Source organism: Betta splendens, chromosome 19, assembly GCF_900634795.4.
Source record: "Betta splendens chromosome 19, fBetSpl5.4, whole genome shotgun sequence".
Lineage (NCBI taxonomy): Eukaryota > Metazoa > Chordata > Actinopteri > Anabantiformes > Osphronemidae > Betta > Betta splendens.
In genome coordinates, this window is record NC_040898.2 from 10,144,762 (window position 1) to 10,158,929 (window position 14,168).

Sequence of the window (14,168 nt, forward strand, 5' to 3'; positions counted from 1 at the left end):
ACTCTATATACCTTATAAAAGGTTAACTGCTTGCAGTGAATTGGTCACATGTTTGTTGACTTTTGGTGTTTGGGTCCAAAGGTGGGTTTCAGCTGCAGAGCCTCTGGTCATGGTCAGAAATTCTTTCATCAGTAAAAACATTAGTAGAAATTCAAATGTTTTCCTGAGGCACCATTGTTGTTTTCTTCTCAAAGGAACGTGAAACAGTAAGAAGCTTGACTGTGCCCAGTCCACTTCTTTGGAGATCTGTGTATTTTTCTAGGCATGGAGCACATTTAAGACACTCCCTTGTCTCCTCCTCGAATTGCAGAGGAAGTTTACAGCATTGTGAGCAAAAGTGGATTTCATAGGGGAGCCGGGAATGTTACATAAGGGCACTTTAGTGTGGACTTGTTTAAGGCGAGCTGCAGTGATTGCAGACAGATAAGAACCGGGTGCAGGCACACAGATGGTCGGGTTATAAAGAGAAACGGCGAAGGAGGAACACGGGAGGGACCTTCAGAGAAATCTCTGTGTCTGGATTCTTGCTGAGGATTTAAACCCTAAAACCAACAGAACAGGATTGTGACAACTGACAACTGACCAGGACGACGTTTACAAACAGTTGGATTCCAGTGAGTTTGCGAGTGTTCTCCAACGGAGCGGAACCCACGCAGCAGAGTTGTTGGATTCAGGCACCCGGTGTGTGATTTCGCCTAGTAAAGCTCTGACAGCACCAGCCATGTCAAAGGAAGAAGAGATGACCTACAGCGAGGCCATAATGAAGGCCAGCAACTCCATCGCTCGCTTCCCCGTCATCAAAGTAAAAGGAGTTCCTCTCATGTCTCACATCGCCTACAACTGGGACTCCATCTGGGCTTTCCGTCCCGACCCTTCGGACCTGCTCATCGCCACCTACCCCAAAGCAGGTACTCAGATTCTAAATCTGAATTCATACAATATAGTTCTAGGGTCATTTACAACTTGTGTTGTTCTTTACTTTTGGTTATGAAAGGGACCACATGGACCCAGGAGATAATTGACCTGCTGCTTCACAACGGAGACGCCGAGGCCTGCAAACGAGCCCCCACGCCCGTCCGCAGCCCCTTCCTAGAGATCTACTCCCCACCCCCCATCCCATCAGGTGTGTGGAATCAAGCGCTACAACTCAATTCACGGAACAAGATCTTTGAATTAATACCTTAGATGTTTTTAACACGACAGACATCAGACAGCATTTAACTAACCATTTATCTCTTCCTGACGCCCCTGATTTTCTGTGTTTGTGTAGGTCTAGAGCTACTGAGCAAAATGGACCCGCCAAGGCTGATCAAGACCCACCTTCCTTTTCAGCTAGTCCCACCTGCATTCTGGGAGAACAAGTGCAAGGTAAAACCTGATGGCTCAGGTTCGACCAAGAGCAAAAATCCCCCTGCAGTGTATTATATTACTTTGGACTGTACAGTAAATGCAGGATAATGAGGTTAAAGGTTCATGATACAGTGCACATAAAAGCTGTAGGAGGTACAAAGCACAACAAAGCCCTGTTCTTTGTTCTATTCTTTATTATGCTTAGACCATCTATGTGGCACGCAACGCTAAGGACAACCTGGTGAGCTACTACTACTTTGACTGTATGAACCAGACCCAGCCTGAGCCAGGACCCTGGGAGGGTTACATTCACAAGTTCATGAGAGGGGAGTGTAAGTAGATTAAATCACATTCCTCTGTGTCACCCCACCTCAAAGTCAAAATGGTTCTTGTTGTTTGCTTGGCCAGAAAATGAGATAGCGATACTTGATTATTCAGACACCTACTGACTGTGTCTATTCAACCAATCTGTGGTTTATCTGTGGTGGTAGGGGCTGGTGTTCTCTAAGGATGATTGCAGTCAGCATGTATGTGAATATTAACATGCTGTTAATAGATAGATTGAAGTCCTTTGAGCTGAAACTGATTTACTCTGTGCTTTTGTCTCTGCAGTGTCATGGGGTTCCTGGTATGAGCACGTTAAAGGTTACTGGCTGGAGAGAGAGAAGAGGAATATCCTCTACCTCTTCTATGAGGACATGAAAGAGGTACACATTTATATATTCATAGAAAAACACCCATCTACATAAATGTAGGAATGCTGAACCCTACCATCATATTTACCCAGAATCCTCGGCGCGAAGTGGAACGCATCATGAAGTACTTGGACCTGTCCGTCTCTGAAGACGTCATCAACCACATCGTGGAGCTCACGTCGTTCAAGATCATGAAGGAAAACCCGATGACCAACTACTCCTGTGTCCCATCACCTGTTTTCAATCATTCCATCTCTCCATTCATGAGAAAAGGTGAATCTGTTTGCTCTTGGTCCGTTGGGCTCCTCCTGTAGCATGATATTCTTACTGTATTTTGTACATATTTTTGTTTTTGAATTTGCTGTTTTTTTAGACGTTTGTTTTTTCCCAAACCAAGTTGATGCCAGATTGGCAAATATTTATGGTTCTGATGAAATCAATAGCATCTGGACCGACATCATCTGAAAGATTCTTCTAGGCAAAAACAATTCCACAATGACTGACAACGAATGAATGTGATCTTCTCTGTGTTTTCTTTATGAGCAGGTGAAGTGGGGGATTGGAAAAACCATTTCACACCAGAGCAATCAAAGATGTTTGACGACGATTATGCAACGCAAATGAAGGACGTCAACATCCCGTTCAGGACCCTCATCTAAAGAAATTTAAGTTTTTCCACAGTGAAAAACGGACTAACATGGGGCAACTTCCTAATTTTATAAACATGAGCTTTTTGTAATCACCACATGTCATAATGTGTCCTAGAGGAAATTCTATGAATGTGTCAGGATCAATAAACACGTATCCCACAATACAAGTACATTATTTTTAAATCATCACTTTATTGCAGCTTTTCACGTAAACAATATATAAGACCAAAAGTGTTGTGACTGAGTGGACTTGCCTACTTAATGTCAGGAGGCCTCCACCAGAGTCCACTGACTGCATGGAGCCTATAGAGAGCGCTGGCAGCTGGAGACATTGGTTTTTTCTGCCCGTATGACGTCATTTTGCAACTCTACACCACACTGTACAGAGCCCAGACAAAGCAGGGAGGCTGCACGAGACACGAGCGACAAAGGCTAGAATAAAACGAATGAGCTGGAAAGTCAATCATGTGAAAATGGACAGAGGACACAAAAACACAACAGCTGAGAATATCCAAGTTTAACAAAAAATCACTTTTAATACATACTTCAGTTCTTAGAATAAAATCTTAAATATTTGAATACTTTATCTGCAGGGATGTGTCCCTTCCTTTTAATTCAATCGCCTTCCTTACATAGAGGCTATATTTATATTGTTTTACAGTTTTATTGTATTTTTTTGGTGCATTTTTCGGTGTTTTCTCCTCTCTCTTCTATTGGTTGGCTCACTATGGCTCCCCTCTTTGGTTGTGATCTTCCTCTCTTCTCTGCCTCTTTCTCTTAAGATCCCCTTCTTCTATATCTCTATTTAGCTTCTGTACCTGGAGAGGAAAAGGCAGACACGTAAAAGAGGGGAAGGATGCGCTTGTCACCAGCAGAAATAGACACGATCACACGGTCAGAAAAATGATGCAACTATAACAGCATCATGTATCTTGACGCATTTTTAACAACATCTTAAAGCAACAAGCAAGCTACGTCATGTTGTTATAAATTTACCCACATTTCAGTCAATTAAACTACTATACAACTTATTACGAGGGGCAAATTTAAATTTAAAATAAATTTAAAGAGTGTGTAGGATTGTTCAGTGCAGAACACATATCATAACAGACTAGTAACAATTACTTTAATTATTTCATATTTCGTTTTCATAATTCACACTAAATGGGTTGTTTTTACCGACTCCCATTTACTCCCCAGAGGTGGCAGCAGAGCAGACACTGGCCTCTATCCTCCACAACTATGAGCTGCAAAGCTACAGCTAGAAGCAGCAACTAAGGGGGAATAATTCATCCATAAAGGCATCTCATGAGCTCTTACAGCAGCATAAATAAGAAATAGAATAGAATAGAACAGATAACAATAGAGAGCTCATAAGATGGAGAGGAGGACATCAGACACAGATAGCAGAACTTAGGACTTCTTCTTTGCCAAAATGCCAATTTGTAACAGGACACTTTAAGTCCTTAAGCAGCAGAGGTCCCACAGTTCAAACCATCATGAGTCTGATAATGAGCAAACAAAACTGGAGACATATGCACAAGAACATACTCCATAAAAACAAAACATACACAAATGTGCACAAAAAAACTCTTGATACATGAAAATACCCAGAAGCAACTGCGAGCTGTGGAATACCTTGCTTTAGTTACAGGCTAAAGGTGGTGGGATGACAGATTTATGCTGGAAATCAACAAAGAGTAGTAAGTTAGTTAATGATGAAAGAAGGTTGGAGAGAGAATAGAAAGAGTAGACAGACAATCAAAATGATAATGGTTTGGTTTATACATGAATGGATGAGGTGAGACAAATTAAATGAATGAGGTTTGTTAACAAAATGAATACACAAAGGTATATATTGATATTAATATTCCATCAAATAAATTAATGACATTATTTATTATTAATTCAATGTTATTATAGGAAAAGGTGTTTGTGTTTCATGTGTTGAATATAATGTATAAAAACACAAAAGTACTTACTCTCAACGTAGTTACGGGCAAAGAACTTCAGCACCTCATCAATGAGGATGACTGGGAAGGAAAGCTTCAGGACCATCAGCCACTGTTCAGTGGACAGATGAGTCAACTTGAAGATCATCTGTAGGGCAAAAGAGCCGGAGTCAGAGCTGATGCGGAACCACAGTGGCCACAAATCCACCGGTTTACAAGGGAAACCTTCATAGGTGTTAGCCTTCAGAGGACACGACTTACGGGCAGAGGGTCAACATAGATGATCATGAAGTGCAGGGACATGGAGAGGGTCATGGCGGCCAGAAGCCAGAAGTTGCTCCATGGGGGCATGCGCACCAGAGACTGATTCTCAGACAAGCTTAAGAAAAAAAAGACATTTAAGTAGTAATAGAAGTGTAGGAATGATGGTGCACTGGCAATAAAATACATTTGAAGCATTACCTGTTGAGAGCATTGCACATCTCAATGGTGACAAGCACAGACAGAGCCATGGTCATGGGAGGAGCAGCCTCAAAGATCTCGCAGTCAAGGCCGGCAAAGTCTTCATTCTCATCGTGACACTGCATGAAGTGAGACTGTACACAGCAGTGGAAGGTTAGTACCTGTCTGCCTGGAAGTGTCTGCAAAAGACAACCTGGAGGACAGATGCGTAATTACCAGCTGGTAGTAGGTGACGCCGGGGCCAGTGCTGTCGTAGAGGAACCACCAGGCAGCACCGCCAACGGTGGCAGCGCCGACGTATCCTGTTGGGACAACACGGCAGTGTGTTTAATCCTGCATTCGATCAAATTTAAAGCATGCTGACGGTGGTGTGGTCCCACTTACCTCCAATAGCCATGTATCTGAAGAACAGCCAGCCAGAGATCAGAGGCTCCTTGGGGGAACGTGGAGGCTTGCCCATGATGTCCAGGTCAGGGGGGTTGAAGCCCAGAGCAGTGGCAGGCAGACCGTCAGTGACCAGGTTGACCCACAGAAGCTGGACGGGGATCAGAGCCTCAGGCAGACCCAGAGCAGCAGTCAGGAAAATACTGCAGAGAACCAAACAGGAAGCTGACGTCAACCCAAGACAGGGAGACTGGATGACGTATGGCCTTTAGTTTATCTGTGTTAACAGAGGCCACTCACCAAACGACCTCACCGACGTTGGAGGAAATGAGGTAGCGGATGAACTGCTTCATGTTGTTGTAGATGGCTCTGCCCTCCTCAACAGCAGCCACAATGGAAGAGAAGTTGTCGTCAGCCAGGACCATCTCAGAGGCAGACTTGGCAACGGCAGTGCCAGAGCCCATGGCGATGCCAATCTCGGCTTTCTTCAGGGCCGGGGCATCGTTCACACCATCACCAGTCTGGGTGAACAGGAGACAGATGGAGTGAGTCACTACACGTCCAAATGTTACTGGCACTAAACAAGCGGTGTGCTCAAAAGGCTCCTACCATAGCAGTGATGTCATCGTATCCCTGGAGGAACTCCACGATCTTGGACTTGTGTGATGGCTCCACGCGGGCAAAGCAGCAAGCCCTGCGGACGGCCTCGGACTGTTCATGGGAGGGCAGGTCGTCAAACTCACGTCCAGTGTAGGCACGGCCGGAAACATCCTCATCCTCAGAGAAGATGCCAATGCGGCGGCAGATGGCGATAGCGGTTCCCTTGTTGTCGCCTGACAACATGGAGACATAGCGTGAAGATATGAACCACAATAAAACTTATTTCATGACTAAATCACAAAATGGAAAATGCTAACCAGTGATCATGATGACACGGATTCCGGCAGCTCTGCACAGCTCAATGGAGCCTGTGACCTCCTTGCGAGGGGGGTCCAGCATACCCACACAGCCGACGAAGGTCAGGTCAGTCTGAAGGAAGGCGTTTTAATTGCGTTACACGTGTTTGCAGCATTCAGACAGCCTCTGCGTCAAGTTAGCAGGGTTGTTGAGTTCTCACCTCGTAGTCGGCAAATCTGGTTGAGTCCTCGAGGTTCATCTCCTCCACCTTGAGTGGGGAGTCACGGGTGGCCAGGGCCAGACAACGCAGGGTGTCACGGCCGGTACCCCAGTCCCTGATGACTGCCATGATCTTCTCCTTGATGGCGTTGGTCAGGGGAACACGGGTGGTGCCAACACGCACATATGCACACCTGTCAATCACACCCTCAGGGGCACCCTATGTAGAAAGAGAGCGGTTATGTTGTCTGCAACGCAAATGGTAAACGAAGGTTGTGAAGGACAGAGAGGAATCTGACCTTCACAAACATCTTGGGACCGCCATCGCCCTTAGAGGGGGTGCAGTACACAGACATGGACTTCCTGTCACGGGAGAACTCCAGAGTGAAGTTCTTCTTCATGAGCTGCTTGATCACCTGAAAGAGTAACAGAACATAGACAGTTGATCATTTGTCGCCCTATATTATATCGTATATATCTGACTTTCTGGGTTAGCAAATGGCTGCAACAACAATTCAAGAGGACACTTACGGTACAGCAGGCGTTGGCTCTCTCAATTCTGGACAGGTTCTTGACGTTGGAGTTGAACACGTTCATCTTCTCAACAAGGCAGCACAGGGCAGTCTCAGTGGCCTCGCCAACCTTCTCATAGATCTTCTTGGACTGGAGCAAGAGCAGGCGACAGTCAGTTAGCGAAGTCGCATAGGACGCTTCAAGATAGCATGTAAAGCTGCGATTGTACCTCGTTGTAGTCGAGAGAGGAGTCGTTGCACAGGGCACAGATGGTGGACAGCTCAACAAGGCCGTCGTACGCGCTGCAGACAACCTTGGCACCTCCCTGGGTACTGATGGACAAAGAGGGTATTGGAGCTTAATGGGATGTGAATTGGGGCATGAATTAAAAAAGCACAAAGCATCTACTTACACCTCGCCCTCAGGGGTGTACTTGGAGCCAGAGATGTCAAAAGCATCAAGTTCAACGTGGTCGCCATTAACTCCCTTAATAATGAACATCTGTGGAGGAGGAAACAAAGCGGGTCTTACTGGGTGTCAGGTAAGTAGAGCTGTAAAGCAGCGGAGCACAGTGCAGTTGTCCACCCACCTTGGTCACACACATCTGGTTGGTGGTGAGGGTGCCAGTCTTGTCGGAGCAGATGACGGAGGTGCAACCCAGGGTCTCAACGGAGGGCAGGCTTCTGACGATGGCGTTCTTCTTGGCCATACGGCGGGTACCGAGGGCCAGGCAGGTGGTGATGACAGCGGGCAGACCTGAGACACATTGGCGAGATCTCTGAGTGCAAACCAAGTAACGGAGGAGCAATATTCACACAGGCCTGACGCCTCTGCCCCCACAGTCCCTGTGTTCCTGTCTCACCCTCAGGGATGGCAGCCACAGCCAGAGCCACAGCGATCTTGAAGTAGTAGACGGCACCACGGATCCATGAGCCTCCGTGGACGGGGTCGTTGAAGTGACCGATGTTGATGGCCCAGACGGCGACGCAGATCAGGGAGATGACCTTGGACAGCTGCTCGCCGAACTCGTCCAGCTTGGCCTGCAGAGGAGTCTTCTCCTGCTCGGTGGCAGCCATCTGGTCGCGGATCTTGCCGATCTCGGTGGAGACGCCAGTAGCCACGGCCACGCCGATGGCCTTGCCAGCGGCGATGTTGGTGCCCTGTGGACGAGGGAGGAGAGGGAACGTCGGAAAACGCGGCCGGGGAAAGCTTCAAATATAAGTTATGAGGACACTCACAGAGAAAAGCATGTTCTTCTTGTCCTGGTTGACAGCTCTGGGGTCGGGAACAGGATCAGTGTGCTTGATCACACTGACGGACTCACCTGGCAGACAGCAAACAGATTTTACATCAAAACTCAATAGTAACAGCTCTAATCGTTACGTATTTATCCGCCTTTACTCACCAGTGAGGATGGACTGATCAACACGCAGGGTGGTGGACTTGATGGAAACAATCCTGATGTCAGCGGGAACTTTGTCACCAACTGTGAGAATTACAGAGCAAATAAAATTAATTCAAATCTGATTAGGAAATAATATTTGTGTTTGCAAAATACAGATAAGATTCTATTCTTAAAATTAATTAATTAGGCGAAGGTGTCTGTGTAAACAAGAACCATTTAATTACAGACAACTTGGTACATTCATTGTTAATCTGTCCACTCACTAACTCTAATGAGACACATTTCAAGGTGACACGCGTGTGGCCCAATGAGAGGGCTCCACACCCGTGGGGGCGGGACGGGGGAGCCCGCCGGGCCCCAGAGACAACAGCTGTACGCCGACAAACCAACAGCGGCGAGCGGGGGGAGAGGAAGAGGTGCAGCAGGTGCCGCGAGGGTATTTATACTCGTTTTGCTTTCGTTCAGTCAGCATGTTTTCACGGCAGCCCCGCTCGCGTTGCCTTAAAAAGCCATCGGCCTCGACAGGTCACGTCATATCCTCAACCTTCACTTTCCCCCAGCAGCACTTGAGATTTGTGTGTTGTGATTTGTGTGATTTGACGGTGCAGATCTGAGCGACCTAATATTTCTACGGGAGGCAGCGGATTCTTACCGGACACTTCCACGATGTCTCCAGGGACAATTTCTCTGGCCTTGATCCTCTGCACACTCTTTCTGTCAGAACGGTAAACCTTGCCCATCTCAGGCTCGTACTCCTTCAGAGCCTCGATGGCACTTTCAGCATTGCGTTCCTGAGAAACACACACACAGACAATTAAAGGATGAATCCAATCTAATGAAAGCCGCATAAAATAGATTCACACGTGAATGAGCTCAACGGATGCTTTGATTAAAGGGATCGTGCTTGTTTATTTGTACTTGAATGTAAATTTATGCTCATTCTGTCCTTGGCCTAACGCTGGGAATGTCCTCCAAGAGGCTGTGGGTTATAATACGTAACGAGTACACACCGACACACAACCCTACGGACGACATGTGAGTAGGTCACAACACATATTGCTGCTTTTTATTGCGCGCCGTCAAAACGGTCGCGGACGCGCGTGTGATCCGCGCCGTGCGACGCAGGAAGCCAACAAGGAGCCGCGGGGCTGTTTTCAGACGCGTCGCGGGGACGGATAACGTTTCAGCTGAGGCCGAGCTAATGCCGGGCCGCTGAAGTCACTTTTGTTTTTAATGGGAAGCAGCTGATTTCAACACTTGGCCGTGATGTGGCAACAGCGATGTTCCCACAGTGACTAATGCACAACAGCGGTGCCGGTTACCTAATGGCATCCATGCAGAGGAGCGTGGCCTGCACACGGGAATCCTGCACTGCTGCCAGCTCACCAATGAAATATAGCTTGGAAAATAGAGATTTCCCAGACAGTAAACAGTACTAAAGCGGGGCGCGCGGCCTCCGTCACTGACCTGCCACACGCCGACCACGGCGTTAGCGATGAGGATGAGCAGGATGACGAAGGGCTCCACGAAGGCGGTGACGGTCTCCTCGCCCTCCTCGAACCAGGCCAGAACCTGAGGTCAAAGCAGAGGAGAGGCTGAGTGGTGTCACGCCAGAAACCTGTGTCAAAAAATGTTACGTATCTAATATTTACTGCTTGTTGTTTTAATAATATTTGCGTATGTTGTGATATGATTATGTAATCGTTATTTAACCCATATCGCTTTGCTCTTTCAGACTTCAACCCTCTTTCTGTGGAAGTCCTTGGTTCCTTCCTTCAGGCCTGACCTTTCCTGAAGGATTCAGTTTCTCTCCTCAGCTTGGGCCTTACTTAAAATAAACCCTTACCCTTCAGCCCCCCTACACCTCCCTGACCCCCATCTCTCACTAGCTCCTCAATATTCGCCTTCTAAGGCCATCATGACAGCTGCCCTAAGGGGTGAAAGCTGGGCAAAGGAATTAATACACCTCCTACAAGCCTTCGCAATTTGTCTCCCTCCTCTCAAGTTGTCGCCCTCAAAAATACAAGGAGGGGTGGAGGGACTTGGAGAGGGACGCGCTGTCTTGACAAAGTGAGCCGACGTGAGCGGCACATGTCTGTTTACTGCGTTTGTGCGACGTCTTTTGAGCTCGGCGTGCCAAATAATGCCAGTTGCACACTTATCGGCTACAAACAGGCCCCGTGTGACGCCCGAATCTGGTTGTCTGTATGACTACGCCCGTTTAAATAAAAAAGGAACACTTGATTATTAAAATGATATCAAATGAAGATTTTAAAAGACATTTTCTTACGAAGGAGATGCACGCAGCAAGAAGCAGAATCCTGACAAGCAGATCCTCAAACTGTTCAATGACCAGCTCCCAGATGCTCTTACCTACGAGAGAGGAAATGGAATTTCAAATAAATAACAAGATAATTATCATCAATGATGCATTTATGTGGAAGCCATAGAAAGTAGACAGAGATTATGTTACAAGGGCCCTGTAGCGTGTGAGGCCATTGCACAATCAAAATGTTGCCGGCGTGTATTTTTTACAGCCGATCTGTCGGCCATCGTGGCGATGATGAACATCCGACCACGCAGGGTCAAATTCAGGTGTCTCTGAAATGAAATGATTTCCACATGGCGGCCTCGTCCTTACCCTCCTCAGCAGGCAGCTCTGGAGTCGGACACGGGGATGAGGGAGTGGAGCGGAGTCCGCGGCATCGGGACCGAGGAGAGAAAAGACGGGTCGGTTAACGTCACCTGTGTTCATCAACATCACAGCTCAAACCCACGGAGGTGAGGTGCTAACGAGAAGAACCGGCTGGACGGATTCTCCCTCACTTCCTCTAGTTCCCAACCCACCATGCTGCGTCTAAATGGGTCATTGAACAGTATGTTAAATCTGCTCCTTTCATTTCCAGCATAAGCTTAATGAACAGTCCCACGGCAGCTCCTCACATTAATGCTGCACCAAAAAACATCACCTCCCTTTGATTTTTAACCATAAGACAAAGCTATTGGCGTGTAATTGATCAGCGACCATATTCCAGCCATGAGCCCTTTTAACCAGCCTAAAATTATCCGCCTGGCCCATATATCACCCAGGAAGCATCTTGAGCCGTCACCTGTCTCTCTCGCTCTCCAGCCATCTTCTTTAACCCTCTTTAAATAGCTCGTCAAAGCCCTCAAAGTCTCTGCTTCTCAACGTCTCTGCATTTCTGCCAGCTGCTGCCGCTAAAAGAGCCGCGCATGCACGGTCCCAGTCGGGCCCGACCGGAGCAGCTCCGCCCGGCGTTTACGCGGGAAAGCGCTTTATTGCGGCCAAAGTCGCTTTGTCCCTGTGCAATATTGTCATAAAATAACAGAAAAATAACAGTAAAGGTTGCTCAGCTGCTATGCAGTAATCCTTTCTTTGGGCCTGTTGCCCACACTCTCACCATTGAAGCCATACTTGTCCAGGTTCTTCTTGAACTGGTCGGGACTGAGGCCAGTGTTTTCATTCACCCCGAAGTAGGCCAGGCATTCTGCCGGCGCCTTGGTGTGTGCGTTCTCCATCCTCGGTGGATAGACAACGGGTCAGCCTATCCGCGCTCTTTGACTTCGCTGTTGTTCTCTGCAGTGTTCACCCTTGGCCCACCACCCTCAACTAAAAGTGTGGCACCCTCCAATTCAGGAGTGCTGGACTGACAGAAAGAGCGAATAGGCGCCTACACGCTGGGGGCTTTATACCAGCGAAGGGATGGGGATTGGTGGACACCGCGGCGACACACGCCTCCGAATTCCACCACGGGAGGACATGGCGAGGGGGCGAGGGTGGGGTTCGAGGTGGAGCCACGGTGAGGTGAGACGGTGGGCTTGGACAGGAACTGTGGACGGGGGCTTGGATTTAGAAAGGAGGTAATGCAGGAGAGTGGTGATGCAGAGTGTGGGGGGGGGGGTCACCGTGGATGAAAATGAGATCTGTTTTTGGAACATGCATGGTCAGTGGAATAAGACGAAGGGAGAAGGTGAGAGAGTGAGACAGGAGAACATCCAGAAGGAGCATAAGGGGGGGGGGGGGGCAGTGAGTGACGGCTCAACTGGTTTCTGCTGAGGAAGGAGGCCGGGCCGACGAGGACTCACCAGAGCGACGCAGATACTGAGGAACAAGAGGGAAGAGGAATCATTTGATAGGACAATGAATAGAACGGATTTACATAAACGCATCAGGTGAATTATGACGTCAGAACAAATTCTGAAGAAGGTGCCAGGACTTTGTGCTGCATCACAATCACACAGTTTTTAGAGCCGTCAGAATAAACCTGACTAATAAAAATGACCCAACGGGAGAGACCGGGTTAGTGTTCAGCAGAGGGACGACCTGGGGACAGGAGCGTGTCGCGAGCCCCCCCCCCCCCGCAGATACACGAGGATCAGGTTTTATTTCCCGTTTTTTATGGGGCAGCGAAGGCGGAGGGAGCGATCGCGCGTCTTAAGCAAACCTTTCAGCCGCTAAGTGTCAATCAGTGACGCACAATGTCCTCTTGTGGCGACTCTGGAGCAGTGGATTAGGAGAAGAAACTATAACGTTACGACTAAGCCTTCATCATTTACAGAAAATCTGCACAATTAAAATTTAATTCAATTATGTAATTTTTTTACATGATTACATTAGTTTCTTTGTGTTTCATTGACACCTGACTTAACTCAGCACTGATTCAGTGTAAATCTGGCTGCACCGCTGTTGATGTGCTATTTGTTTTAGGGGCCGTAAACAGGCTGCTGTTGGTCCACGCTCCTTTATAGGCAAGAACCCGTGTCGCTGCTGCCGATCAATACGCCGACAGGTGTTCGACAGCTCCAACACACACGGTCCCGGCGCCGCTCACCGCTTAGACTTCACCCGCATATAAACGCGTTATGTTGTTTAATGAGTGGACGTATTCCGGCTCCCCTCCCACAGAGAACTTCTAAACTGGGGAGTTGTTATTATGGCAGCCTTGGCGGGTCCAGTCAGCTGCTGGTGACCAACTGACCCGGCTCCGTGGCCCGCTGCGGCTAAAGGGCACTCGCATTCCGAGCAGGTGTAGTAAATTATCTGTGACGCGGACGCGGGTGACAGGCAGGAGAAAAGAGGCTCGGCTTCAAAAGTCCAATATAAAGGCACGGAGCCCTTCACAGTTGAGAAGACGTCCACGCGCCAAGAGAAAATGTATTGAGCGAATTTTATCAATGTGTCCAGGTTTCTACGACTAAAAGAACTTGTTGTTCTCGGACATGTTGAGAAAAATAATTACACCGCCCGTGTCCCCATCTCTGTTTCAGCCCCGGCGCTCCCCGGGCCTCAGCTGTTGTACAGTCGCTCTGACCTCTGAAGTTTAGGGGCTGTGATAGGGGTCGGCCTGTCAGTGTCTCCCTCAGGCCGGCCGGGTGACATTTAACTCAATATCCCAGAAGGATCGGGTTTCTGCCCCACGCCCCTCCATCTTCCGCCTCCGTCTGTCGCTGAGGTGTCACTGAGCCCGTGTGTGCAGGGAATACTACGGCGCGGACCCCTGCGAGCCGGGACCCCCCGCCGCCCCCTCGTGCCAGGCTGTTCCCGGCCCTGAGCAAGTGTTAAGTGCCGCGGCGGTTCAGCGATCTTACGCAACCCGGCCGCTCTCTGCTGAGCCGCACG

The 14,168-nt window shown here is 48.3% G+C and overlaps 2 protein-coding genes across 3 annotated transcripts; one reads left to right on the top strand and one right to left on the bottom strand.

Annotated features, from left to right (window-relative positions):
• The first annotated feature begins 118 nt into the window (after positions 1-118).
• sult1st6 (sulfotransferase family 1, cytosolic sulfotransferase 6) lies at positions 119-2,865 on the top strand. The gene is made up of 7 exons (XM_029134869.3): positions 119-908; positions 995-1,123; positions 1,271-1,368; positions 1,556-1,682; positions 1,963-2,057; positions 2,138-2,318; positions 2,592-2,865. Exons 1-7 carry the CDS (start codon positions 722-724, stop codon positions 2,702-2,704), a joined length of 930 nt encoding a protein of 309 aa, XP_028990702.1. The 5' UTR covers positions 119-721; the 3' UTR covers positions 2,705-2,865.
• A 342-nt stretch (positions 2,866-3,207) lies between these two features.
• atp2a1l (ATPase sarcoplasmic/endoplasmic reticulum Ca2+ transporting 1, like) lies at positions 3,208-12,213 on the bottom strand. 2 transcript variants are annotated; one of them, XM_029134812.3, is made up of 24 exons: positions 11,950-12,213; positions 11,169-11,186; positions 10,818-10,900; positions 9,995-10,099; positions 9,180-9,318; positions 8,528-8,608; positions 8,361-8,446; positions 7,985-8,282; positions 7,712-7,878; positions 7,535-7,623; positions 7,352-7,454; positions 7,141-7,272; positions 6,909-7,025; positions 6,611-6,829; positions 6,411-6,522; positions 6,103-6,326; positions 5,794-6,014; positions 5,494-5,696; positions 5,326-5,411; positions 5,110-5,243; positions 4,909-5,026; positions 4,678-4,795; positions 4,334-4,378; positions 3,208-3,513 (listed from the first exon to the last, which is right to left on the bottom strand). In XM_029134812.3, exons 1-23 carry the CDS (start codon positions 12,065-12,067, stop codon positions 4,374-4,376), a joined length of 2,976 nt encoding a protein of 991 aa, XP_028990645.1. In that variant the 5' UTR covers positions 12,068-12,213; the 3' UTR covers positions 3,208-3,513; positions 4,334-4,373. The 2 variants fall into 2 exon arrangements, with proteins under 2 accessions (XP_028990645.1, XP_028990644.1); XM_029134811.3 differs by lacking the exon at positions 4,334-4,378.
• Positions 12,214-14,168: the final 1,955 nt, after the last annotated feature.

Coding starts and splice junctions, on each gene's coding strand:
- atp2a1l (XM_029134811.3), bottom strand. CDS start 12,067: ATGGAGAACGCACACACCAAGGCGCCGGCAGAATGCCTGGCCTACTTC. Junction 7,455..7,534: donor TACACCCCTGAGGGCGAGGT/GTAAGTAGATGC, acceptor TTTGTCCATCAG/TACCCAGGGAGGTGCCAAGG. Junction 5,697..5,793: donor AACGTCGGTGAGGTCGTTTG/GTGAGTGGCCTC, acceptor GGTTCTCTGCAG/TATTTTCCTGACTGCTGCTC.
- sult1st6 (XM_029134869.3), top strand. CDS start 722: ATGTCAAAGGAAGAAGAGATGACCTACAGCGAGGCCATAATGAAGGCC. Junction 1,124..1,270: donor CCCACCCCCCATCCCATCAG/GTGTGTGGAATC, acceptor GTGTTTGTGTAG/GTCTAGAGCTACTGAGCAAA. Junction 1,369..1,555: donor TCTGGGAGAACAAGTGCAAG/GTAAAACCTGAT, acceptor TATTATGCTTAG/ACCATCTATGTGGCACGCAA.